At 16.9% G+C, this 27,500-nt stretch overlaps 9 protein-coding genes across 9 annotated transcripts; 5 read left to right on the top strand and 4 right to left on the bottom strand.

Annotated features, from left to right (window-relative positions):
* Positions 1-950: 950 nt before the first annotated feature.
* On the top strand, positions 951-5,213 carry PF3D7_1127800 (TFIIS central domain-containing protein, putative; the record flags this gene model as incomplete). Its single annotated transcript, XM_001347924.1, has 1 exon — positions 951-5,213. The coding sequence occupies one exon, from the start codon at positions 951-953 to the stop codon at positions 5,211-5,213; it is 4,263 nt and encodes a 1,420-aa protein (XP_001347960.1).
* Positions 5,214-6,095: 882 nt separating this feature from the next.
* On the top strand, positions 6,096-7,875 carry PF3D7_1127700 (conserved Plasmodium protein, unknown function; the record flags this gene model as incomplete). The annotated part of the gene is made up of 3 exons (XM_001347923.2): positions 6,096-7,146; positions 7,260-7,313; positions 7,637-7,875. 3 exons carry the CDS (start codon positions 6,096-6,098, stop codon positions 7,873-7,875), a joined length of 1,344 nt encoding a protein of 447 aa, XP_001347959.2.
* Positions 7,876-8,687: 812 nt separating this feature from the next.
* Positions 8,688-10,749, bottom strand: PF3D7_1127600 (uncharacterized protein; the record flags this gene model as incomplete). Its single annotated transcript, XM_001347922.2, has 10 exons — positions 8,688-8,746; positions 8,880-8,919; positions 9,067-9,111; positions 9,210-9,302; positions 9,397-9,524; positions 9,674-9,707; positions 9,818-9,907; positions 10,023-10,125; positions 10,244-10,467; positions 10,672-10,749. The coding sequence occupies 10 exons, from the start codon at positions 10,747-10,749 to the stop codon at positions 8,688-8,690; spliced, it is 894 nt and encodes a 297-aa protein (XP_001347958.2).
* A 1,532-nt stretch (positions 10,750-12,281) lies between these two features.
* On the bottom strand, positions 12,282-15,304 carry PF3D7_1127500 (protein disulfide-isomerase, putative; the record flags this gene model as incomplete). The annotated part of the gene is made up of 15 exons (XM_001347921.1): positions 12,282-12,380; positions 12,503-12,602; positions 12,740-12,797; positions 12,895-12,946; positions 13,091-13,159; positions 13,276-13,333; positions 13,459-13,540; positions 13,624-13,717; positions 13,825-13,911; positions 14,020-14,085; positions 14,218-14,308; positions 14,497-14,583; positions 14,688-14,761; positions 14,881-14,983; positions 15,150-15,304. 15 exons carry the CDS (start codon positions 15,302-15,304, stop codon positions 12,282-12,284), a joined length of 1,275 nt encoding a protein of 424 aa, XP_001347957.1.
* A 627-nt stretch (positions 15,305-15,931) lies between these two features.
* PF3D7_1127400 (conserved Plasmodium protein, unknown function) lies at positions 15,932-16,716 on the bottom strand (the record flags this gene model as incomplete). The annotated part of the gene is made up of 3 exons (XM_001347920.1): positions 15,932-16,060; positions 16,207-16,392; positions 16,552-16,716. 3 exons carry the CDS (start codon positions 16,714-16,716, stop codon positions 15,932-15,934), a joined length of 480 nt encoding a protein of 159 aa, XP_001347956.1.
* A 1,233-nt stretch (positions 16,717-17,949) lies between these two features.
* PF3D7_1127300 (tRNA (guanine-N(7)-)-methyltransferase, putative) lies at positions 17,950-18,831 on the top strand (the record flags this gene model as incomplete). The annotated part of the gene is made up of 1 exon (XM_001347919.1): positions 17,950-18,831. The coding sequence occupies one exon, from the start codon at positions 17,950-17,952 to the stop codon at positions 18,829-18,831; it is 882 nt and encodes a 293-aa protein (XP_001347955.1).
* Positions 18,832-19,428: 597 nt separating this feature from the next.
* PF3D7_1127200 (conserved Plasmodium protein, unknown function) lies at positions 19,429-19,783 on the bottom strand (the record flags this gene model as incomplete). Its single annotated transcript, XM_001347918.2, has 2 exons — positions 19,429-19,559; positions 19,708-19,783. The coding sequence occupies 2 exons, from the start codon at positions 19,781-19,783 to the stop codon at positions 19,429-19,431; spliced, it is 207 nt and encodes a 68-aa protein (XP_001347954.2).
* A 1,934-nt stretch (positions 19,784-21,717) lies between these two features.
* PF3D7_1127100 (deoxyuridine 5'-triphosphate nucleotidohydrolase) lies at positions 21,718-22,239 on the top strand (the record flags this gene model as incomplete). Its single annotated transcript, XM_001347917.1, has 1 exon — positions 21,718-22,239. The coding sequence occupies one exon, from the start codon at positions 21,718-21,720 to the stop codon at positions 22,237-22,239; it is 522 nt and encodes a 173-aa protein (XP_001347953.1).
* A 2,207-nt stretch (positions 22,240-24,446) lies between these two features.
* PF3D7_1127000 (protein phosphatase, putative) lies at positions 24,447-26,303 on the top strand (the record flags this gene model as incomplete). Its single annotated transcript, XM_001347916.2, has 7 exons — positions 24,447-24,498; positions 24,760-24,879; positions 25,011-25,082; positions 25,219-25,296; positions 25,453-25,571; positions 25,708-25,812; positions 25,986-26,303. The coding sequence occupies 7 exons, from the start codon at positions 24,447-24,449 to the stop codon at positions 26,301-26,303; spliced, it is 864 nt and encodes a 287-aa protein (XP_001347952.2).
* Between the last annotated feature and the right edge of the window lie 1,197 nt (positions 26,304-27,500).

Raw genomic sequence — 27,500 nt, 5'->3', positions numbered from 1 at the left:
TATTATTCTTTTCTATTCATTTCATTTCATTTTTTTTTTTTTTTTTTCTTCTAATATATTAAATTAGAAAAAAATGAAATTTTCAATTTTATTTTATATTATAAATTTGCAGATTTAATTATTATTACAATATGAATATTTTTAAATACATTACTATGTTATATATAATATTATAATATATATATATAGATATATATATATATATATATATATATGTATAGTATTTTATAATATAATATACATCTAATATAGGTAATTTTATAATATGATGTAGATTATAGAAAATTGTTCATACATATCGATATAAACACAACCCACATAATTTTCCATATACATTTAATAAGCACAAAACCCATATAAATATATTTGATAAAAATCAATATATTATAATATATATATTATATATATATATATATATATATATATATATATATAATTATCAATATATTATTTTTTCTCCCATTTTCTAAATTATCATTAATAAGAGGTATAATAATTTATATATAGTAATAATAATAATAATTATTATTATTATGGTATAGAGAAAAAAAAGAAAAAAAATTTAGAAACACATTATATATATTTTAAAATATATATTTAAATAAACATCTATAAAAAAAATACCAACTTGTAATATTATATATATATATATATATATTGAAATATTTATATATGAAAAAAAAAAAAAAAAAAAAAAGAGAAAATTATGATGTCGAAAATTTTTTCTTTTTAAATGTATGATTTATAAATGATTATTTTATATGAGATAATTTTTCTCCACATATATATATATATATATATGGGAACATAAAATGTGATAAAAATATACCTTCTAAAAATATATATTTATAATCACATTTATTTTTAATTTACATTGTTTTGTTATAAATAAGAGTGTTCATTAAGATAAGGAAAAAACATATATATGAACATATATATATATATTAAAAATGGCAAGTAAAAAAAGAGAAAAAAGTTGTATTATTTTTAATGAAGAATATAGTAATGAAAAGGAAAATGGTACGATTAACAGCAGTGGCACATTTTATAATGAAGAAAAATTTATTAAATATGTAGAGATAAATTCAAAGAATATATTTGAATATGATATATCCAAATTAGATATAAGAAGAGTAAATAACCATATAAAGTTAAACAATATATATAATTTATATTGTTATCTAATTAAAAATACTTTTTTTAAAATATCAGATAAAAACGTTAATATAACAGATATGTTATATGTAGATCCAATAATATCAGAAAAAAATAAAAATGAATATAATAATTTATCCAAAAATGAGGACGAAAAATCTATTATCCAAGATGGAAAGTGTGATATTTCCAATTCATCATATGATTCGTCTTATTCTGAATCAACTATGTCATCAAATAATTTCTCTAATAGTTCCGATACACCTATCTGTTCAGAAATTTCATCAGATGTGTCTGTTAAAAGCAATAAAAAGAATAATACATGCAAATTAAAAATTTTGGATGTAATTAAAAAATTTAGCCAACTTAAAGAAAAAATAAAAAAAAAAAAAAAAAAAAAAAAAGTACAAATAAAAGAACAAATAAAAGAACAAATAAAAGAAAAACAAATGGAAAAAAAAAAAAAAAAGGAAAAAAAAAGCATTCTTCCATCAGGATATATATTGAAAAAATATGATGCTGTACATATCAAAGGAAACAATAACGAAATAAGTATATCTCAGATTTATAAAAACGTTAGTAGTAATAAAGATGATGATAATAAAAATATTATTATTCAATTAATATATAGAAATAAAGAATGTAATAAATTTTTATATAATAATTTTGAATCATATTTAAATTATTGGCATGTATTACCATGTATAGGTTATTATAATAAAAGTACTATAAATAATATTATTAACAAAATTAGTATCGTTAATTTTTATGAATTCCTTTATTTATATGATGAATTTCCAGTATGTCAAACACATAAAAAAAAGTTAAAAAAATTATATGTGGTTGAACAAAAGGATGAAGAAAATGTAACGAACCCAGACGAATTTGTAACATCTGAAAGGACTACAGATATTGATATGTTAAATAATGGATATAATGAAATTAACTTAAGTCAAGAAATGAATAAAGAGATGGTCGATAGGAATTTACCAGAAAAATATGATGAAGATATTGAAAAAAATCATTCAAGTGTTTTTAATTTTAATAATTGTGATAAAAATAGTTTAATGAATATCCATAATGATCCAAATAAAAATTATTGTATTTATGATGAAGAAATTATTTTGAATGATGTTTTACAAAATGAGAAAAAAAAAACAACCCCCTGTTGTACGTTTGGGTACTATTACTTTGAAACTTTTTTATTTAGAAATAATAAAATGATACCAAAATTAAAAAAAAAAGATTGTATAATATTTAACAGGATTACAAAAAAAGAAGATTTTCTTTTTCTTATAAATGCTAAATTATATGATACGATAAAAAATAAAAATAATATATATTATGGAAAAAATAATGAATATATATCTACTTATAAAAACTTTGAATTCTTATACTTTTTTTGTTTTAATTGTAATACATATTATGATATAAACATTATAATGTCACAAATAATATATGAGAATGAAATTGGTCAAAAAAAATATATGCATGATAAAAAAAAAAATATAAATCATAAAAAAAATGTAAATAATAAAAATAATATTAAGAATAATAATAAAACAAATAATAAAAATAAAATAAATAATAAAAAAAATATTACCAATATAATAAATGATAAAAATAATATTAACAATATAAATGAAAATAATAATAATCATATTAACAATATAAATGAAAATAATAATAATAATAATATTAACAATATAAATGAAAATAATAATAATAATAATATTAACAATATAAATGAAAATAATAATAATAATAATAATAATGTTTCTCTCAATAATTTACATAAAAGCAACATTTTTGATGACTATATATATTCCAACAATTTTCATAGCTTTATAGTAGAATATAAAAAATTATACAATATAAAAATAAAAAGACAAAAAATTAAACAAACAGATATTTATTTTTTATGTATGAATTGTATAAAAAATAATATTTTTAATGTGACACATCATATGGAATATTTTACATATTTCTGTGATTTGGTAAATAAATATAATCACAATTTTTTTTTATATAATAAATATATACATCATATTTTCAATAATGAAAATATTTCTTTTTTCTCCTTATATAATCTTGAAGAAGAAAAAAATAAAATCTGTTCAAATAATATAATGGCAAATCAAAAAAAAAATAAAGAAGAACAACAACAAAAAAACAAACCAACAAAGAAAAATTCATCTTCCTCATCATGTATGACATTTAGTAATGTTAAAAAAAGAAAAATATCTGATATCACAAACATTATGGAAGATCAAAATGTGGTAGCTAGCGAAAAAGCCATTTCTGATGATAATCAGAATAAAAATATTTCAAAAAATATAAAGAAAAAGAAGAGCAGTAAAAATTCAAATCAAATGGGAGAAATAAAAGAGGAGGAAAAAGATATTTTGAAAAAATTAAATGAAAATAACAAATTTGATGAAAATGTAAAAGCTAATGATGCTTATACCAATGATCAAAATGTACAGGATAATAATAATAATAATAGTAATAGCAATAGTTATAATTATGAACGAAATAGAAGGACTACAAGGAAAAAAAAATATATTCATAAAAAATATGATGATAATGATGAAGAGAATGAAGAATATTATTATGATGACGATGATGAGTTGTTTGATGAAAAATGTTTGACAAATGAAATGGTAAATATTAAATTACAGGAAGAAGAAGAAGAATATTCATTTTATGAAGATATGAAAAAATATCAAGATGAAGATATTGTTGAAGAAAATCAAATATTAAATGAAGAATTATATAGTCAAGATTCGGACGTTTATAATGATGAATTTAGTACTGGTGGTAAAAAAAAAAAGAAGAAAAGAAGAAGAAAAAAAATTAAAATCCAAAAGAAAGATAGTATAAAGGTTGTACATAGAAATTCTGGAAAAACTATAAATAATAATATTATTAATGATACATCTCAAAGTAGTTATAATAATAATATGAATAGTATACAAAATACTAATCGTACTAATAGTAGTAGTAGTAATAATAACATATCTTATAATAGTAACAATGTTATATCACATAGCAATGTTAGTAATAATAGTAGCATTATTAATGTTCCAGAAAAAATTAAAAAAAATGAAGAAAAAAAAAAAGGAAATCCTCAAGATTGTTATATTAATCAAGGAGATCATCAAAAAGATGTACATTTAAACTTTGATGATTTATCTAAATTGGAAGATAGAGGTGATAAAAACAATCTGTTAAAATATAATAAAGTTATAGAGAAAATAAAACAATGTTTAGATGAAGAAAATGTTTGTGATAAAAATACAGAAGAAATAAGTAAAAATATTGTACAAACGGTTATAGATATATATAAAAATAAATTAGATATAAAAATGAAATTATTTTCCATATGTAGTAATTTAATGAGAAAAGATAATTCAGAATTACGAAAAAAAATTTTAAATGGTAATATTACATCAACCAATTTAGCTAATATGGATTCATCAGATTTAGCACCTATTAGTTTACAGAATAAAAGAAGAGAACATGAAAGAAAATATTTTTATGAAAATATTTATTTACGTGAAAATTTAATAGATTTAAAAAAAAAAAGTAATCGAAATGATGAAGAAGAAAATTTATATATTATAAGTAATATATTAAATAAACAACAAAACGATCAAGATATAAAACATATTCCTATAAATGATCCTAATCAGAATTTATTAAATAATTTTAATAAACAATATGATGATAATATATTATCAAATAATAAAAATACTACCTATAATACAAATAATGAACATAATACAAACCAATATCATCAAGATAATGAAAACCACCATATGAGTAAAGAAAATATAAATGAAAATATTACTTCTAAAAAGGAAGAACAAAATATAATTGATTCATATACGATACCATCAATGGACAGATATAATTTTCAACAAACATATAAAAATCTAAAGCAAATTTATGAAACCATGCCAAAATATGCCTCCTCTCCGATCCTAACATTTTTAGATAACTCTTATAATAGGGTCATGACCATAATAGAAACGAGCAAGAATGAGGAAGTATGATATAGCATAATTGATTGAAAAAATGAAATATATATATATATATATATATATATATTTATATTTATATATTTATTTATTTATTTATTAATTTTTTTGTCTTAAATAAAGGAGCGAGCTATATTAATATATTTATACTCTTATGTAGCCTTATTTATATATAATGGAGGCAGTAAAAAAGAACGTAGCAGAAAAATTTGGAGAGTTAATATTAATAGAAAAAATATAATATATTTTTGTGGTTTTAAATGTATATAATATATATACAACTTTATCAAATATTTTTAAAATAATTATATATATATAATATATATATATATGTAGAAAATATATTTTTTTCTTTTTTTTTTCTTTCTTTTTTTTTTCTTTCTTTTTTTTTTTTTTATTATTATTTTTTTTTTTTTTTTGAAAAAAAGCGTATGTCTTTTAGTGATTTCTTTTGCATTTATTTTATTTCTTTTAATTTATATATACTTCTATGAAATAATAAAAGGATAATATAATAACAACATTTTTAAAGACATTGTTAAAATTTTTTTTTTTCTCTATATAAATATTATATATATATTAATTGTAATGATAATATCATTATATATCTGTATATTTCTCTCATTCGTTAATTTATATATATTATAGTAGGTGTTCTCTTTTTCGTTTTTCTCCATCCTTTTGAACATAATAAAATTAACACATATATATATATATATATATATATATATATATTTATTTATTTATTTATTTATTTATAATTATTTATTATATTATTATTATTTTTTTTTTTTTTTTTGCTTGTCTCATTTATATATTATGGCAACCATTGTAGGTTAATGTATCAAAAAAAAAAAAAAAATACATAACATTTCTGTCAACGTGTTATAAACAACTATGAGAGAAATTAATGTAAATTGTGTAGGTGAAATGAAATATGAAACAAATAATAATAAAAAGAAGGATACAAATGAAAAGAACATTTTTTTATTTAAAGAAAGAGAAATGAAAGATAATAATCACAATATGTATAATAATGATATGCATAATAATGATATGCATAATAATGATATGCATAATAATGATATGCATAATGACGATACAGCTATTCAAGAGATACATATAGTAGAGGAAAAGAAATTTCTCATATATCCAGAAAATGAAAATAGTTTAAAATTTGATGATAATATTGATGATGATAAAAGTACAAATTATTCGTCTATAGACAAAAGTGTACATATTATAAATAATAGTATATGTACTATAAAAAGTAATTTAAAATATATAAAAAGTATTATAAATATAAATGAAGCTACACAATCAGATTATACTTATGAAGATGAAGATATAAATTCATATAAAACCTCAAGTGATACAAGTAGTTTTGTTAAGACATATGATAATATAAATGAAGAAGATTATACTAGCAAAAATAGTAATGAAAATAATTTCGAATTTTTATTAAACAAAGTTATAAATAGTAAAAAAGAAGAAAAACAATTAGATGCCTTAGATATAATCGATGAATGTATATCTATAGGAAATCTATATAACCGTAAAGACAAAAAACATAATGAAATTAATGAAGAAAACAAAAAAAATAATAATATCAACAATTATGAGTTTAACACACAAGACACAAAAAATGGTTATGAAAAACTTGTACCTAATAATGACAACAATATTATTACTCTTAATAATAAAATGGTATCAGATGTTGCATTAAATATATCTATAGAACAGAAAAATAAAAAAAATAATTATATAACTCAAATTAATAATATAAATGATGATAATAAAAATATTATTAATTCTAAACAATTAGAAAATATACCTTCAAATAATAAACAAAAAGATACAACAAAATTTTCTCTCTTAAAAAAATTAAGCTTAAATAAGAACTCCGTTATACAACTACAAAATGTGCAAGATGATCATACGCCTATGGGTAATGAAAAGAAGGAAATTAATATAAACATAACAACACAAACATTAAAAAAAAAAAAAATATATATATATATATATATATATAGACATACTTATTTATCTTTGACTATTCAGATGAGAAAAATAAGGATTCAAGATGTGAAGGTATTAAAACATATAACCGACTAGGTTAGTTATGTTATAGTAAATAATTAAATATATTAAGCACACACAACATATATATATATATATATATATATATGTATATATTCTATTATAAATATTTTGTGCGTACATATTTTATACATTTCCTATATTTTCCATATTTCTTATGTAACATTAAACATGCATTTGAACTATATGATATATATTTATTTGCTACGCCTAAATTTTTTATTATCTTTTAATATATAGAATGTTTATTTAAAAAAAATAAAATAAAATAATTGATTTATACATATGATATTTTAATTTATTCCATTTATTTTATTTCATTTTATTTTTTCTTCTAGGTATTGCGTTATACAAATTGATAAACCTTTTACCGAATGAAAAAAGAAACAAACTAGAAGACTACTTAAGAATATTTTTTAAAAACAAAGAAAGGCTAACTATACTGTTGAGGGAAAGGAAATATCTATCCAATTTTATCATATACACATTTTTTTTTTTATCGTATATCTTTTTTGGATTTGTTATAATTTTCTTGAAAAGAATTGTCTATCACATATTTTATGACCAAGATTTATAAAATATATATTTAAGTGAATGATACATGTCCATTTTATAAAATTTATATATTTCATAACTTATGAAACATTTTAATTATACATATATATTTTAACTCAATAATAACATTTTCAATCTTTTGTATATTATTTTGAAATATATATATAAATATATATATATAATTTCGAACTTTTAAACGTTTATAAATCTTAAATAATACATATAAAAAAAATATTTATGATACCATACATATATATATTATATATTTGAATCTAATTCTACAATATGAAAAATAAATTGACAATTTATACTTTTTCCTTTAAAAAATATGAAAGTTATGAATAAATAAATATATATATAAAGAAGTTTTAAAATATAAACCTCTTTTGTTTGGCTTTTTAACTTGAAAAAAAAAAAAAAAAAAAAAAAAAAAAAAAAGTAAACAAAAAAAATTAAATTAAAATTAATAAATAAATAAATAAATAAACATATATATATAAATATATATATTTACTTATAACATACAAGATAGTGAGGTATACAAAATATATAAAACTATACACAATATATATATATATATATATATATATATGTATGTATGCATAAGCATACAAATACAGCAACAAGCGATATAAAGAAAAATAAACTTGGAATTATGTAACAGCAACATAACAATAATCAAATGAAGCATATATAATAACAAAAGAATATATAATAATTATATGATCATAATATAAAACAAATAAAAAAATTAAAAAATATATATATATATATAAATTATACATATAAAACATATTTTATTCGAATTATTAACATAAAAGAATATATAACAAATTATGGCAATATTGGTTCTGTAAAATCTGTTGCATTCTCACAGGTTCCACCGAATTTTTCTGTTAAAAAAAACATAAAATAAACATGTGTAAATAAATAAATAAATATATATATATATATATATATATATATATGTGTGTACAGGTTTAAAAGACAAATATATTGGCATATGTAATAATAATATATGCTTACTTTCTAATTGATTTGCCTGAACTTGATCTAGCAACTTCTTCTATAAAGAGAGAAAGAAAAAAAAAAAAATAAAATAATATAATAAAATAAAAAATAAAAATATATAAAGGTATATATTTTTACTATTATATATATAAATATATACTATATATTATTCCTTTTTATTTTATTTTTATTCCTTATTTACCTCCTTTTCAGATGATGTTATTGTAATTTTTTGTTGTGTTACAACCTACATATTTTTAAAGTATCATATATAAAATATATTTATGAATAAATTAGAAAATATAAATACATAAATAATATATATATGATAATTTATTCAATTACTGGTATGATGGATTTTAACATATGCCATATTCCTGTAACAACTAAAGGAGCACTTAACACAAGCATTTTACACAGCCTTGATCGATAATTACACTGATGGGAAATATAAATAAATAAATATAAATAAATAAATAAATATATATATATATATATATATATATATGTTCATATATTTTTCTTTTCTTACACTTAAATTTTTTGAGATATCCTTTAAAGTTGCTATAGGTATATTTAAAACACTACATGATGTTAAATCAATTATAACTCTCCATTGTTCTACTTTTCCTTCTATTAATAATTTGGATATACAAAATTCTACAAAATAAAATAAATATATTTATATTTAACATAAGGACTAATGAACATTAAAAAAATATATCCATTAGATATACAAATGGAAAAAAATAAATTAAGTACACAATTTTTTTTTTTTTTTTTTTTTTTTTTTTTTTTTTGTGTGTTACCTAGCCAATAATAAAGAACTTTTAAAACATCTTTCTGAAATATGTAAAAACAAAAAAAAAAAAAAAAAAAAATTAAAATAAAATAAAATAAAATAATAAAGTGAATAAGTTCTCCTATATAATTTTTATAATTTAAATCATTACAGTATTAGCTGATATAATATTTTTGCAATTAATAATTATGATTGGGTGCATTTGTTTATCCCTTCCATGAATATAACAATATCCCTTGTCCTACAAAATAAAATACACAAATAAATATATAAATAAATAAATATATATATATATATATATATATATGAGCTATTATTATTTTTCCTTTTTTTTTTTTTTTTTTTTTGTAAGTTACTAAAAAAATTTGAACGTCACTCAGGGGTATTGGTAGATTTTCTTTTCTCCACGTTAAGTGTCTTAACATATCGTTATAACATCTTTCAAAAACAAATTCATTTCTACAAAAAGAAATATAAATGTTTTATTACATTTTAAATATGTTTATAATTATATATTTAAAATATGATACATAACATATTATTATTTTAATATTTTTTTTATTATTTATATATTAACCCTTGTAGAAATCTTAGAACATAATTATCATCATCAAAAAGGGTATTTTTAAAAATAGTTTGGTATGTTTCAACTTCTTTTTCTTTATCTTTCTCTTTATCTTTTTCCTTTAATTTTAATTTATTAACAAATTCTTTTAATTCTCTTATTTTCTGTTTCTCAAAGTCATCAAGCTCTTTTCCACAAAATATATATCTTAAACTTTTTAGGTTATTTTTATGATACTACAAATGTAAAAAAATATATATAAATGTGAATATATACATATATATATATATATATATACATATATTTATTTATATGTATAATACAATATATATACATGTACGTAGTAATGATATACACACATATAATATATTTATCTACATAATTTACATAGCGTGAATTCTATTTTTCTCATTTTTTTTTATTATTTTTTTTATTTTTACAAATTTAATTTCCTCCTTAGTCGGTTCATAATCTAAAACATCCTTCGACAAATAACTTGAAACAGGATTGTCGTTCATTATTATTTATACTTATATATTTAAAAAAAAAAAAAAAAAAAAAAAAATTCAATTGACAAAGATTTATGTAATATATATAATTATATATTTATATATATATATATATATATATCTTTACATATATTTAAAACAAAGAATAATATATTACGTTATTATATTATATTATATATATATTTATATATATATATATATATATATACATATAATTAATAGTAATAAAAAAAAATTAAAAAATTAAAAATATATATATGTGTTACTATACAATTTTGTGTAATTTTTTTTTTTTTTTTTTTCTATTTTTTAAATTTTCAAATATGGAAAACAAGAAAAAAAAAAAATTGCACATACATATATAATATATAAAATAGAATTTTTAAAAATATTAAAAAAAATATATTTATATAATTAAGAAAAAAAAAAAAAAAAAAAAAAAAACAACACATAAAAATTTATATATATATATATATATATATATATATAATAATATACGTATAAATTTTCCTAGTTCTAATATATTATATATATATAATAATCCCAGAAGAGTAAAAAGATTAATAAATATTATTATAATATATATATAATATATATATTAATATATTTATATAATGTAATATTATAAATTTATGATTAATTAATTATTTATTTTATTATAATAAACTCACAAAAATATTATTTTATATGGATTATGAAATAATTTTTTTTTTTTTTTTTTTTTTTTTTTTTTTTTTATTGTGTTTTACCTTTAATAATTTCTTATAAATACTTAATAAAATAAATAAGCTTAAATTTCAAATGTAATATAAAATTTTATAGAGTTCATATAATATATATATATATATATATCATATTATGAGTTTCTCATGAAAAGTTAATTATATATAAAAAGGGTTTAAAAATATATCTATATATAATAACAAACTTCATATTATATTATTAATATAAATATCATATTTTTTGCACGATAGAATTCGTAATGCATATATGAAGAATTATAAATTAACTAATAAATAATATTAAATCACATATATAACAATAATAATAAATAAATAAATATATAAAGGAAATAAATGAATATATACATTACTTTATATAATATATATATATATATATATATATCTTAATTTTCATAATATTTCCTTTTATATATAAATATAACCTTATCATATCATATAATAATTATATTAGTATGGTAAAAAAAAATAAAATGAAATAAATATACGTTTATAATTATAAATATATTGTCTACATATAAGGCTACTATATATAGGGAATATTATTATTTACTTAATAGGTAAATTATATTATTGTAATATTAGCACACATTACCTCACTACAAATAAAAAAAATTAAAAAAAATTACATAATAAACTAAACTACAGAATCATAAAATATACAATTAAACATATATACATATTATATTATATTAACTACAAATCTGTGACATTATACACAATTTATGTACATTTTAATGAAACAATGTTAATATTCTTAATGTTTTCATTTTTTTTTTTTTTTTTTTGTTTTTCATTTTCCTATTCGCTTTTTTCTTCCTTTTCAATATAAGTATTGTGTGTGTAACTCATATAATATTTGTATATTGTATGAATTACTAAAATGGCTGTTAATAACATCTATAAATTGATGAGAGAAAAATATAGTACATAAGTATCAATGTTATATTATATATATATATATATATATATGTATATATTTTTATTTATTTTTATAGTAATATAATTTCAAGGTGAATTACCATAATAACTGAGCATATAAATCCAATAAAAGAAAGAAAGTCTGTCTTAAAAGCTTTCTTTAAAATATATTTTATATGCTTTTTGAATTTAATCAAAATACTAAAAAAAAAAAAAAGAAAAGAAAAAAAATATACATACATACATACATATATATATATATATATATATATTCATCATACACATAATGTTTATAATTAATAATTTTCATATATCTATATGATCTCATTAATTTTTACATTCTAAATTTTGTAAACTCTTCAAATTTGTGATAAATTCTTTTGTTCTTTACGTCATCTACAATAAAAAAAAAAAAAAAAAAATTAATTTAAAAATATAAATAAAAATAATAAAATTAGAAAAACTACACCTTATTATTTAATTTTATACTTACATATTATATTATCCACATTATCTATATTGAAATATCCCTCAAAATAATACTCCTAAAAAATTAAATATACACACATATATATATTTTGAAAAAAACTTTCATATACAAATAAATATAAGGATCGAATATGCGTTTCATTCAAAAAAAAAAAAAAAAAAACACACACACACACACAAAAAGAAAATTTAATAATTACCCTTGGATTTTTGCTAAATACTATTATTTGTGGATAATAATCTGAATCTGTACCGTACAGTTCTAAATTCTAATTAAAAAAAAAAAATTATTTTTTTTTATTTTTATAACATTACATATGAAATGAAAAAAAAATATATATAACATATACAATGTAATAATATATTATTATAATTTTTATGTTACTTCTTCATAATATTTTCCATCTATATAACCAAAAAGAATATCATTGTGATTCTTGTATCTGTATCAGAAATATAAAAAGCAAATTAAATAATATATATTTCGCATATCAATATAAGTATATATATATATATATATATATACATAATAGTAATATGAAAATATAATATAGTGTTGTATGCTTACTTTTCTGCATATTGTTTGTACTCCAAAATGTAGGCGTTAGGATTCTTTTTCATGTCCAAAAGTAATAGCATTAAATTGTTTCCTTTAAAAAATAATACATATATATATATATATATATATTTTATGTCACACAAATAAATATGTACATTTATTTTTTATTATTACCGCTACTTCTTATATTAAAAAAATTGCGATGATCAATTTTCATAACTAAGGGAAATCTATTCTTATTTACAAATAATTTCAATAACTCACGATCCTGTAAATTAAATATATATATATATATATATATATGTATTGTTTTTTCTTTTTTTTAATGTGTTTATATATATATCATTTTTTAAAATATTGTTACTGTATACTTACCAACGTGTCTAAGTCATAGGTACTGTGATTGTATGCACTCATTACGTGTAATTCGTTCGTTTTTATATTCATCCTAGTACACATATCCTATTAAAGTATAAGCACAAATATATATATATATATATATAAATATATTTTTTTTTTTTTTTTTTTTAGCTAGCTAGCTAGCCAAATATGTTAAATTCCTGATTTTACCGGATTTGTGATATTGATAAAATAACATTCTTCTTTATATAACTTAGCCACATCGAATAAATCCGCCTAAAGATGAAATGTTTTTTATTACGAATTTATAATATATATATGTAGTTATATATTATATGATACGTATTATATTGCATTATATATATATGATATATTTTTTTTCTTTTTATCTTTTCCTATTTTCATTACAGGTAAATTTTCTGAGCAAGTTAAGAAGATATTGTTTTCCGTTTCGTATGATTTTAACTCATTTTCATCCTGCACACCAACAAATAATGGTCTATATTTCAAAAAAAAAAAAAGAAAACAAAAAAGGAGAAGAGAAATGAATGAAGAATGAACGAATGAATGAATGAATAAATAAAGGAATAAATATTGTTGTAAGAATGATTAGATAATAAAAAATAAATATGACAAATATACAACATTATTTAAAATAATATATGGGCATATAATATATATAATTACGTCGTAATGTAATATATCCAGCTTTTTATATTATTATAATTGGTTATATCATTTGAATAAGTGGATATTAATTCGCTGCCTTTAAACCTATAGAATTTAAAAATCAAATTATTAAGAATTAATAATAATAATATATATACATATATGTATGTATTTATATATGCATATTTCAATATTTTCGTTATTATTACAATTTTAATTGAGGTACTCTCATGGCTCCATATATTTCACAAACTGTGTATCCTTTCTGGTTATCACAATTTACCTGTATAAATTATAAAATATTTTTTTAAAAACAAAAGTAATAGTTGTATGTATATATATATATATATATATATATATTATATTTTGATACGATTCATTTGTATTTATTTTAAAATTTACTTCTCCGAAATATATTTTCGTTCTGTTCTCATTTTGTATTGATCGTTGTATGTATCTTAGTTTATCCCATATGAACTTGCAATACACACACTGTGGAGCATAACTTTATTTTTAAACAAAGCAAAAAAAAAAAAAAAAAAAAAAATAAAATAAAATAAAAATAAAAACATATATATATTTATATTAAAATATATAAAATATTTTCACAAATAAAAAAGTATTTAAAAAAATAATTGTCTTTTTTTTTTTTTTTTTATTATTATTATTACAAATTTATAAGCCAGTAATCATTATTCTCAAAAGCTTCCTCAATATTTTCCGAATCAATTCTTAAGAAATCATTTTGAGGATATGTAAAATTAACCTTTGTATTACAACGAAATAAATAAAGGAGAAGATTGAAAATAAGAAATTTGATAATCATTTTGATTATTTTTTAAAAATAATACATATAAGAATATAAATTATATATATATATATATATATATATATATATATATTTTAATATCTCTAATAGAACAATAAAATAGCAATTTTAATTTATAAATTAAAAAAAAAAAAAAAAAATGGAAGAAAGAAAAAATATTTATATATATTTTTTTTAATTATATTTATAAAATTTTAAAGAAATAAAAAAAAAATTAAAATAAATACAATAAATAAAAATAATACATAAATATATATATATATATATTATATATATAATATATAATTATATACATACACAATAGTATGTTTTAATATTATAAACCAAAAAAAATTACAAATTATAACAAAAAAAGTAAAATATAACTTATAAATATATATAAAAAAAATAAAAAAAAAAAAACGAAAAAATGTTATAAAATGAGGACACATATTTTAATTGCGTAAATTCACAAAAATGCGTACACGAATGTAAAAAATATAATGTTACAAAATTTTGTTGCAGAATATCCTATAGTGTGTATTATAATTTACGTACTCTATTTATAGGATGTTTTATATATATTCAGACGTGCTTTTATTATTTTTATAATAATAAATTTTTTTTCTTTTATCAGTTGTTATACTATATGTTTATATTATTCAAAAACCTGAATAGTTTGCTATTCTCCTTTAAGGACATAATATTTTTATCACCGTTATGGTTAAACTTACCACTGATAATTTTGTATTTTAACATATATTTCAAGGTATTCTTTAAGAAAAAAAAAATATATACAAGTGACAACAATAAATATGCTCAATATATATATATATATATATATATATATATATATATATTTATATATAAATTTTTTTTTTTTTTTTTTTTTTTTTTTTTTTTTTTTGTCATTATATTACCTTTAAGTTTATGTGGAATATTCGATATATAAACTGGTCGCTATTTTTTAGGTATACATAATCATTTATATTACAAAAGAAACTATCATAAATATTTTTGAAAATATTTAAATTAAACTTTTTATTTCTTTTCTTTCTTGTCCATAATACTCGATTTTTATCAAAAGGATCGATTATGCCAACAACCTAACATGTAAAAAAAAAAAAAAAAAAAAAAAAAAAAAATGAAAATTAAATAAAATAAAATAAAATAATGACTAAGTAATACAAATTATTTTATTTTATATGACGATTTCCATATATATATATATATTTTTTTTTTTTTTTATAATTTTAATTATATACCTCGTAATTAAAATATTTTCTGTTTTCTTTATTTGAAGTTATGGCATGAGTACCAAATTGCAACACATTACAAACCTTTCTTGTCTCTATATGTACAGTTTTAATTGTAAAAAGGAAAAAGAAGAATAATATAAATTTGTTTTTTTTCATTTTTCTCTCCATCATAAATATAAATAATGTGTGTACGTATATTTCACGCCTGTATATATTATTATTTTATTAAGGGGATATTTTTACAAAAAAGTTATTTTTATATTTTATCGTCTTGTTATAGTTATAATTTCATTATTATAAAAACAAAAAATAATTAAAGTAATAAAAAAGATATTATTAATAATCTTTTATGTTTTCCTTATTATGCCTCTTATTACATAATATATAGTATTTTGAACTATAAATTTGTCCTCTTATGCTTACAAAATTTATTTCATATATATATATAATATATATATATATATATATATATATATATAATATACAATTTTAATTTTCTTCCTTTTCCAACAGTGTTCGCAAAATTCTTATTTAAAGAAGGTATTTAAATTATATAATATATATATATATATATATATATATATATATGTATATTATTTATATAGTACCAAATAATATTAGCAACACCTTCATTTGGGTAGGTACTTTTTATGTATACATATAAACTTTTTACATATACCTGTATTCCTTTTAAGGATTTTGATTTCTAAAATATAAATTTATAAAATTACATCGTTATATATATAATATATCTCTAATTGCTTATCATTTTTCCCTTTAAATATTTGAAAAATATAATAAACTTATATATATATATATATTATATATACCAATGGATGGTTTTTTTTTAATTGAATTTTAAAATCAAACAGGTTTATAAATTACAATAAAAATAATAAATAATATATATATATATATAATCATTATATTTTTTAAGAGTTATTTTATACATATATATTATAATATTTCTGTAAGAGTGGGAAAAATGAGTGTGACTTTATAATTTTTATATGTACATAATTATATTCCCATATTAATTTTTGACAATGCTTATATTATATAATTACATTATATAATATATTATGCATATATATATATATATTATATTATTAGCAATAGGATATATATTTAAGAATATATTTTCTATACAACACTTGGATATAAAATAAATAAATAAATAATATAATATATTATGAATATTTATCCTATAAAATAATTATAATTTGCCACATATATTTATATATATATATATATATATATATATTTATGTATTTATTTTTATGTAATATATTTTAATTCATATTTCCTTTTTAGATTTAATATACAAAAAAAAAAAGAAAAGAAAAGCATGTGGTAAAATTCTTGTAATTATTATTATTCAATATACGATTATTTATTGAAAAAATGAAAAAACACAAAAAAACGCCATGTAAAAGAAAATATCGACAAAGAGCTCATTGTAATCCTCTGTCAGATAGTTATATAAAATATCCAAGGAATTATACATATGTTGATTGGAGTTTACATTTTCCATTATATTTTGAGAAAAACCAAATCAAAGATGAATATATAACAAATAAAGAGAATTCAAAAGATGAACATATAGTAACAGATAATATGAAGAACAATGTTGAAAATGATAATATGAATAATGTTTTATATTTAAATACAAATAAATATCCAGTGAATTATAAAATGAGAAATATATTTAATGAATCATATGAAAATAACAAAAATGTTACCATTTTAGATATAGGATGTGGATATGGTGGTTTGTTATTTTCTTTAAGTAAAATATTTAATGATAAATTAATTTTAGGTTTAGAAATAAGAGATAAAATTACCAATTATGTAGGTGAAAAAATTTTATCTTATCGGTATAATTATCATCCATATTATCAAAATATATCGGTAATACGTACAAATGTAATAAAATTCTTACCAAATTATATAAAAAAAAATCAAATAGAGAAAATCTTCTTTTGTTTTCCTGATCCTCATTTTAAAAGACATAATTGGAGAAGAAGAATTATTACTATCGAAAATTTGTCTTTATATTATCATCTTTTAAAAAATAATGGCTATATATATTTTATTACAGATGTATATACATTATATTTATGGGTCATATTCTGTTTTTCAAAATGTCCTTATTTTAAAGTACTTACAAATAAAGATTGTGAAAATGATATTTGTGTTAAGTTAATTCACGAAAGTTCAGAAGAATCAAAAAAGGTGAAAAAAAATAAACAAAATATGTATTATTGTGTAGCTCAAAAAATTTAATAACTATATACACATATATATATATATATATATATATGTGTATATGTTTGTATGTATAAACAAAGAAAGATATTTATTTATTTATTTAATTATTTATTTAATTATTTATTTAATTATTTATTTAAATATATGTTTGTTTAAAGTTATAATAATAAAGTTTTAATAAGTTATATATGAAAGAAATCTCAAAATAAAATATAAAAAAAAAAAAAAATAAAAGGAATACATATGCATATATATATATATATAATAAATAAATTAAAGAATAAAATAAAAATCTGATAACAGGCATTTAGGTGTATGTATATTACAACGTTTTGGTAAATTATACGATGTTCAAATATAATTAATAGTGGATACATAAAAAAACAAGAAACGGGGAAAAAACTTTAACATTATATAGATGTGTGTCTTTATATATATATATATATATATATATATTTTTTTTATTATTTATTTATTTATTTTTTTTAATTAATTCATAAAATCCGTGTTATGTTTTTGTTTAAATAAAAAATTAAACTTTTGATTTTATAACATTTATATTAAAAGAAAAAAAAAAAAAGACATTTCTTCTTATTAAATGAAAATGATCATTTAACCTTCTCTACTATATTGATCTTTTCTCAGTGGATATAATTTTTGTTTATGTGGATCCTTATGAATTATACCACAGAGACTACATTGGGTATACGTTCCATTATTTATTGATTGAATATCTTCTTTTCCTGTTAACAGAAAATAATATATATAAAAAGAATGAAAATGTAATTGTATATGTAAAAAGGGCTATTATATAAACAAATAAACACATATATATATATATATATATATATATGTATATATTATTTTTTTCTTGTAAGAAAATGTGTTTACCTATTTTATCATAAGAAGCACAATTTCCTGGATGTTTTCCAGGGCTTATGCCTTTGTGTGAATAACACGATCTCATTATTAAAAAGAAAAAAAAAAAAAAAAAATTAAGAAATATATATATATATATATAATATATATATTTATATGTTAAAATGCTATGATTATGTTGTTATATTATTTTATTTGGGAATTTTGTAAAATAAAATATATGTAAAAATGAAAAAAAAAAAAGAAAAAAATTAAGTATATTTTTTCGTTATTTAAATTAAATTATATTTGAAAATAAATAAAAGTTTTATCGTTGAAAGAAGAAAAAAAAAAAAAAAAAAAAAAAAGAAAAAAGAAAAGAAGAATAGCTATTAATTATAAAGAAGAACAACAACGTAAATTATAATACTATACAGACAGATAGACAGACAAAAGTGGACACCTTTTAAATATATAATTTTCATTTTTAACTTGTTCTTTCTTTGTGTCTTTTCCTTTATTTGTTATTATCTTTTCTCCTTTATATATATATATATATATATATATATATATTTATATTTATATTATGTTGTAATGGCTTGCAACCATTTGAGCTCTTTACCCATAGCAACCTGAACATCATGAATTTTTTTTTTTTTTTTTTTTTTTTCTCATTTTTATAAATTTAATATAAGACTTTTATATGAATCATAAGAAAAAAAAAAAAATTTTGAAAAATACGTGTTTAAAATTTTCCTCTTTAAAATTTATACATTTTATTTGTTCACAAAATGAAAAGAAAATAAATATACTTAAATATTTATGTGTAGAAATATTTTATTGTGACTTATATGATTCTTTATTTTATTTTTTTTTTTTTTAATACATATGCATGTTCAAGTACGAAAAAAAAAAAAAAAACCCATAAAATAAATAAATAAATATATATATATATATATATATATATATATATATATATATATTATTCCATAAATTAATATAGATATTTATTTAAAATAACCAAATTTAGTCTTTTTTTTTTTTTTTTTTTTTTTTTTTTCTCAATGTGTATTCTCTTAGTAGTGCATTTGAAGATTATATAATTTTCTCCACCTTTTTTTATTAAGGTTACATTTTTTTTTTAATTATGTTACAAATTAATAATAATAATTATATCAGATATTATGTATATATATATAATATCCTTTTAATTAATATATAAATAATTATATTGTACTCTTTATATTTTTCTTTTCTGTTATAGCCACTTTCTTTCTTTTAAATTAAAATAAATGAATAAACTATCCATTTAGAAAAATTTTGTACACTCTTGTATTTTTTATAAAGCTTAGAAAAAATAATATATATATATATATATACAATAGTAATTTTTTAATATACTTCTATGTGTATTTTTTATTAAATATATATATAATATATATATGTATGTGTATTATTCATATAAATGTGCTAGCATGTCATGTGTTAGGCTTCTAAATAATATATAATTAATTATAAAAAAAAAATTAATTTCATACAAAAATAATTTTTTTTTTTTTTAATAAATGCCTTTAGAAAACATTATAAAAACATTTAAAAGATAAAACACACATACTAATAAAAAACAATATGTATATAATATATATATAATAAAAGATTCCATTTTTTCCTCATTAAATATAATGCTAAGATATTACTTTTATTCATCTTCTGTTATAGTATTTTTCTTATATAAAATCATAAAATTATGAATAATATATAAATATATTTATTTATATGTGTGCAAAGATTTTAAACTTATAAAATGATAAATTTTTATTACTTCTAAAGGTATATAATTTTTATTTCTTCAGTTATCAATTTTAAAAACATCAGTTTTATATAATAAATATTATTTTTAAATATATACTCAAGTACCTTGAAAATTTTTTATATAAACGCAAATATCAAATTAAAAAAAAAAAATAAAATAATACACTACATATATATATATATATATATATTACATATATTACATATATATAATAGAATAAATAATTGAAAATGCATTTAAAAATTGTATGTCTGAGTGATGAGGTCAGAGAAATGTACAAGAATCATAAAACACATCATGAAGGTGATAGTGGATTAGATTTGTTTATTGTAAAAGATGAAGTACTGAAGCCAAAGTCCACAACTTTTGTTAAGCTTGGAATTAAGGCAATAGCATTACAATATAAATCTAATTATTATTATAAATGTGAAAAATCGGAAAATAAAAAAAAAGATGATGACAAATCCAATATTGTAAATACGAGCTTTTTATTATTTCCTCGTAGCAGTATATCCAAAACCCCATTACGCTTAGCTAATTCAATTGGACTAATTGATGCAGGTTATAGAGGAGAAATTATTGCCGCCTTGGATAATACTAGTGACCAAGAGTATCACATTAAAAAAAATGATAAATTAGTACAATTGGTCTCTTTTACAGGGGAACCACTTTCTTTTGAATTAGTTGAGGAACTGGATGAAACTTCCAGAGGAGAAGGAGGTTTTGGATCGACATCGAATAATAAATATTGACCTTATTTTTATATAGAAGCTAGCTGTGCATATTATATGCATATCAATACACATTAAAAAAAAAAAAAAAAAAAAAAAAATATATATATATATATATATGTGCATATGTTTTTATTTATGTAATATACATATATATATTTGTAATGATTTATTTGCTAAATAACAAAACATATATTAAAAACTCATAGAACATAAAGTGAAAAAAAAAAAAAAAAAAAAAATTGAACAAAAGAAAACAAGTTAAACGTATACATAATAAAAATATTGCTATGAATATAACTAAATAATAAAAAGACACAAAAAAAAAAAAAAATATATATATATATATATATTATAAAATTCATACGGTTAAGGATTTTATTTCATTTCATTTTATTATTTTATTTATTTTTTTTTATAGCTATCTTTTTTTTTTTTTTTTTTTTTTTTTTTTTTTTTATGAACGGGTCATAATAAAGTAATATAATTTAGCAGAAAAAAAAAAAAAAAAAAAAAAAATTAAAACATTCCGTTTATATTATGAACCTCTTATATACTTTTAAGAATTTTATAAATATAGATATATTCATTTATTGTAAACATTATGTATATATATATATATATATATATATAATAACTTTATTTTTTTTTATATATGTTCTTTTAAGAGGTATACATATTATTAATATTAATTATCCTTAAATCTTTGAAATATCAGAACTCATAAAATTGTTTGTTTGATATATAAAGAAATTATCATATCATCAAGTTGTAAAACACAAATAAATTATATTATTATTTAATATTATGGATAAATCTTTTTTAGTTGTTTTCCCTTATTTTTCATAACATAATATAAAATAAAAAATAAAAAAAGAAGAATATATCAAATATAAATACAACATTAAACTGTATTTTGCAACTTTAATATTAGAAATTCAATGTTTATATTATTTATACAAATATACTTTTATATTTGTTATTTCTTATTTTATAAATATATATTATAATTATTATTAAAAAAAAAAATTCTCTTTCAATTTTACTTTCTAAATATAATAGTATTAAAATGTATTACTCAAAAAGGGGAAAAATAATATTTTTCTTTCTATAAAAATTTAGAGAAAACTCGAAAAATTAAAAAAAATTTAAATAATTAAAATGTAAAAATATCACTTTTTTTTTTTTTTTTTTTTTTTTTTCTTTATATATATATATATTATAATATATTATTCTTTTTTTATTTGGGTTTTTTTTTTTTAAAAGATTTTAGAAAGAAAGGGTTTTTTATATATATAATATAAATGATCAAATTTGTTATAATTATTTTTAGAAATATATATATTATATCGTTACATAGTATTAGATTCTTTAATATATATAAAAAAATATATTATATATAATTATAGGTATTAATATAAAATAAAATTAAACCATATATTATTATAAAATATTTATATATATATATTATATATATATAACACTAATTTGTTTGTTTTTTTGTTTTTTACATATACATATAATATAAAGAAATCATAGATCTTAACGAATTCTATATAAATAAAACTACCTAAATTTATTTCTTATTTTTTTTTCATATATATTTTTTCTAAAAATAGAAAAGTTGAATTTTTATTTTTTTTTTAATCTTTTATTTATTATTATATATATATATTATATTATAATTGTATAAAAGAATTATTTATGAAATATATTTTTTTATATTATGGAGCCTTTAGTTAATAATGCTTTTGAATATTTATTGAACTTTTGATCTTTTGGCAAATTTAAATAACAATTATTATATATTATATTCATTTCTGTTTTTAATTATATTTTATAATTATATTTTTCTTATATATATATATATATATATATATTTTTTTAATAATTATTAATTAAACATATTAAATTTTAACCTACTATTATTTTATAATATATATATATATAATGTATATGATATAAAAAAGCAATTCTTTTTTTTTGGGGGGGTTTTTGGTGTAAATATAGTTATATTCATAATATTGTAATTTATAATATATATATATATATATACATTATATATTAATAACATTTTTTTTATATTTTTTGAATATTCATAATATATACATTCATCTTTATATAAAATATATATTTGTTGAAAAAAAAAATAATAAAAAAAACAAGAAAAAAACTTGATTTTTTCTAGTTTTAAAATTTGTTATATATTATTAAAAAAAAAAAGAAAAATGTGGAATAAATTAAATGATGCAGAAAATACAGACGTTGATAATCATGGTGGTATGAACTAGAAAAAACAAAACAAAATAAAATATTATGACACCTAAAATATATATATATATATATATATATAATATATTACATGTACATGTGTTAATAAACAGACATGGTTTCCTTTTTTTTTTTGTTTGAAGATAATTATAGCATATAAATAAATAATAATACATGTACAAATCTATATATCTATTTTAATATATATATATATATATATTATGTGTATAATATTTTTAATATGTTAAAATTACTTATTCTTGTTTGTAGAGCCAAGGAATGGATTTTTTCAACGTCTGAAAAAATATAAGACCTTTTTTTATTTGTTTTTTGGGTTTTTAATGGCTTCGCTAATTATATATGCCTTTTATGAATACTACTTTAAAAAAAGTACGTCAAAAAGGAAAAGATAAAGATAAAAAAATAGAAAAAAGAAGAAAGAATAAAAAAAGGAAATATAAATATACATTGTGCATATAATATTTGTAATACCTAATGTATTTTTTTTTTAATTTTTACAGATGGTGATTTTAAATTAAATTGTAATGATTTAAATGCAAGATGTCTAAACTATAAATTCCCAAGTTTTAAACGTAAGTGATTTATTATTATATATTTTAAATTATTTGATAAAATGAATATATATAAAATATATGTAATTACAACCATATATATATATATATATATATATATATTTTTTTTTTTATATTTATATATTTTTATTTTTAGCTGAAAGGTTACATATTGTCGATGTGAATACAGAAAATAATAATTATATATTAAGAAGTAGTATTCCATTATTTAATGGTAGGAATAAAAATGAGAAAAATAATGAGTAAACAGAATTGTTTAATATTTGAAAAAGGAAAGTATATATTTTCATACATATATATATAATACATTATATTAGTATATATATTTTCTTAATTATCTCATTTTTTTTTTTTTTTTTTTTTTGTTTAGGAGTATATTCGGAGGAAAAATTATTAAGCTATATAAAGAAATTATTCGAAGAAAATAATTTATCCTACAGTGACAATTTAACATTACACATAATATCATTCTTGAGAAACGACTTAAAGGTAATAAATAAATATATATATATATATATATACATTATGCACATATTTATATTTATACTTACATGTATACCTACATACATATATATTTATATATATATATTTTTTTTTTTTTTTTTTTTTTTTTTTTTTTTTATAGGAGGGTTGTTCTTATACTTCTGAACATTGCTTTAACAAGAAAAATAATATATTCAATCATATTATAGTAGGACATCAAGAAAATCCGTATGATATAAATGAGGATGTAAGTTTTAAATTAAAAAATACAATATAGAAAACGTACCCTGAGTTATCTTATTATATATAAACTAATATACCTTTCTTATTCTTCTTCTTATTCTTATTATTATTATTATATATATATATATATATATATATATATATGTTTTATTTTCTTAACCCCCTTTTTTTTTTTAGGAAATTGACGATAAACTAAAGAGCATGAGTTGGAACACGGATAATTTAATAAATCAAATTAAAGATTTAAAACAAAAATTTAATACCATGAAAAATACCATATTTTTTATTCATTGTAGAAGAGGAAGAGATAGAACGGGGGAATTTGTAAGTGCTTATAAAATGATAGAACAAAATAAAGATTTTAATTCCATAGTTGAAGAAAATGAAGAAATTGGAAAAGTAAAACAACAATATGTAAACATGCAGAAATGGTTATGTTTATATTTAGAGAGAATAATGAAAAATCCTAATGTTAAATGTTTTAATTTTTTATGAATTCAAATAAATGAGAAAAAATATATATATATATATATATATATATATAAAAATAAAATAAAATAAAATAAACATATCTTTTTAATTTCTTTTTATATTTCAAATATTGTTTGGAATATTCGCTATTGTCTATATAAATACTTATATGTACACACATATAGATATATATTTCTGTGTATATATTTTAAAAAAAAAATATATATATCTTATTTATTTAACACATTTTTTTATTTGATTTTTAAATATAAATATTATCGAAACATATATATATATATATATATATATATATGTATATGTATTTATATGCATATATTTATTTATATATATGCGTATTTACTAATATTAGTTTTTTAATTTTTAATATGGAGTATATATGTATATATACATATATATATATATATATATATATATATACATTTTTTTCTTTTTATCTTATATTATTAATTTTAATACATTATGATTTAAAGTATTATAATTCTTTTAATTTTACATTGTTTTATATAAATTATTGTTTTTTCTTTTTTCTTTTTTCTTTTTTCTTTTTTCTTTTTTTTTCTTTTTCTTTTTTTTTTTCTAATTTTTTTTCTTTTTCTTTTTCTTTTTTTTTTTCTAATTTTTTTTCTTTTTCTTTTTCTTTTTTTTTTTCTAATTTTTTTTCTTTTTCTTTTTTCCTTTTTTTTTCTTTTTTCCTTTTTTTTTCTTTTTTCCTTTTTTTTTCTTTTTTCTTTTTTTTTTTCTTTTTTCTTTTTTTTTTTTTTCTTTTTACGTTCTTGAAAAAAGTTCACGCTTTTAATGTTATAAACTTTTAACAAAAAAAAAAAAATACTTATATTTTTAAATAAAGTAATATAACATATTTAAAAAAATGAACAGATATATGTATATGTATATATATATATATATATATATATATATATTTTTTTTTTTTTTTTAATTCCATTTTGATGTTTATAAAAATATAACCGTTGTATCAAGATACAAAAAGCAAAATAAAAAAGTTGAAGAGATAAAATTGTATTTATTCTTTAATATATATAAAAAAAAAAAAAAAAAGAATATTTCTTGGTAAAACATAACAATTCTTATTATAAAAATTTTGTTCACACAAAAACATTATTTTTCCATTTTTTTTTTTTTTTTTTCCTTCTTAAAAGATTAAAAAAGAAAAAAAAAACAAAATGAATTAAACTTATTTAA

This window comes from Plasmodium falciparum (assembly GCF_000002765.6).
Source record: "Plasmodium falciparum 3D7 genome assembly, chromosome: 11".
In the NCBI taxonomy this organism is placed as follows: domain Eukaryota; phylum Apicomplexa; class Aconoidasida; order Haemosporida; family Plasmodiidae; genus Plasmodium; species Plasmodium falciparum.
This window is presented reverse-complemented; position numbering and strand designations above follow the sequence as displayed.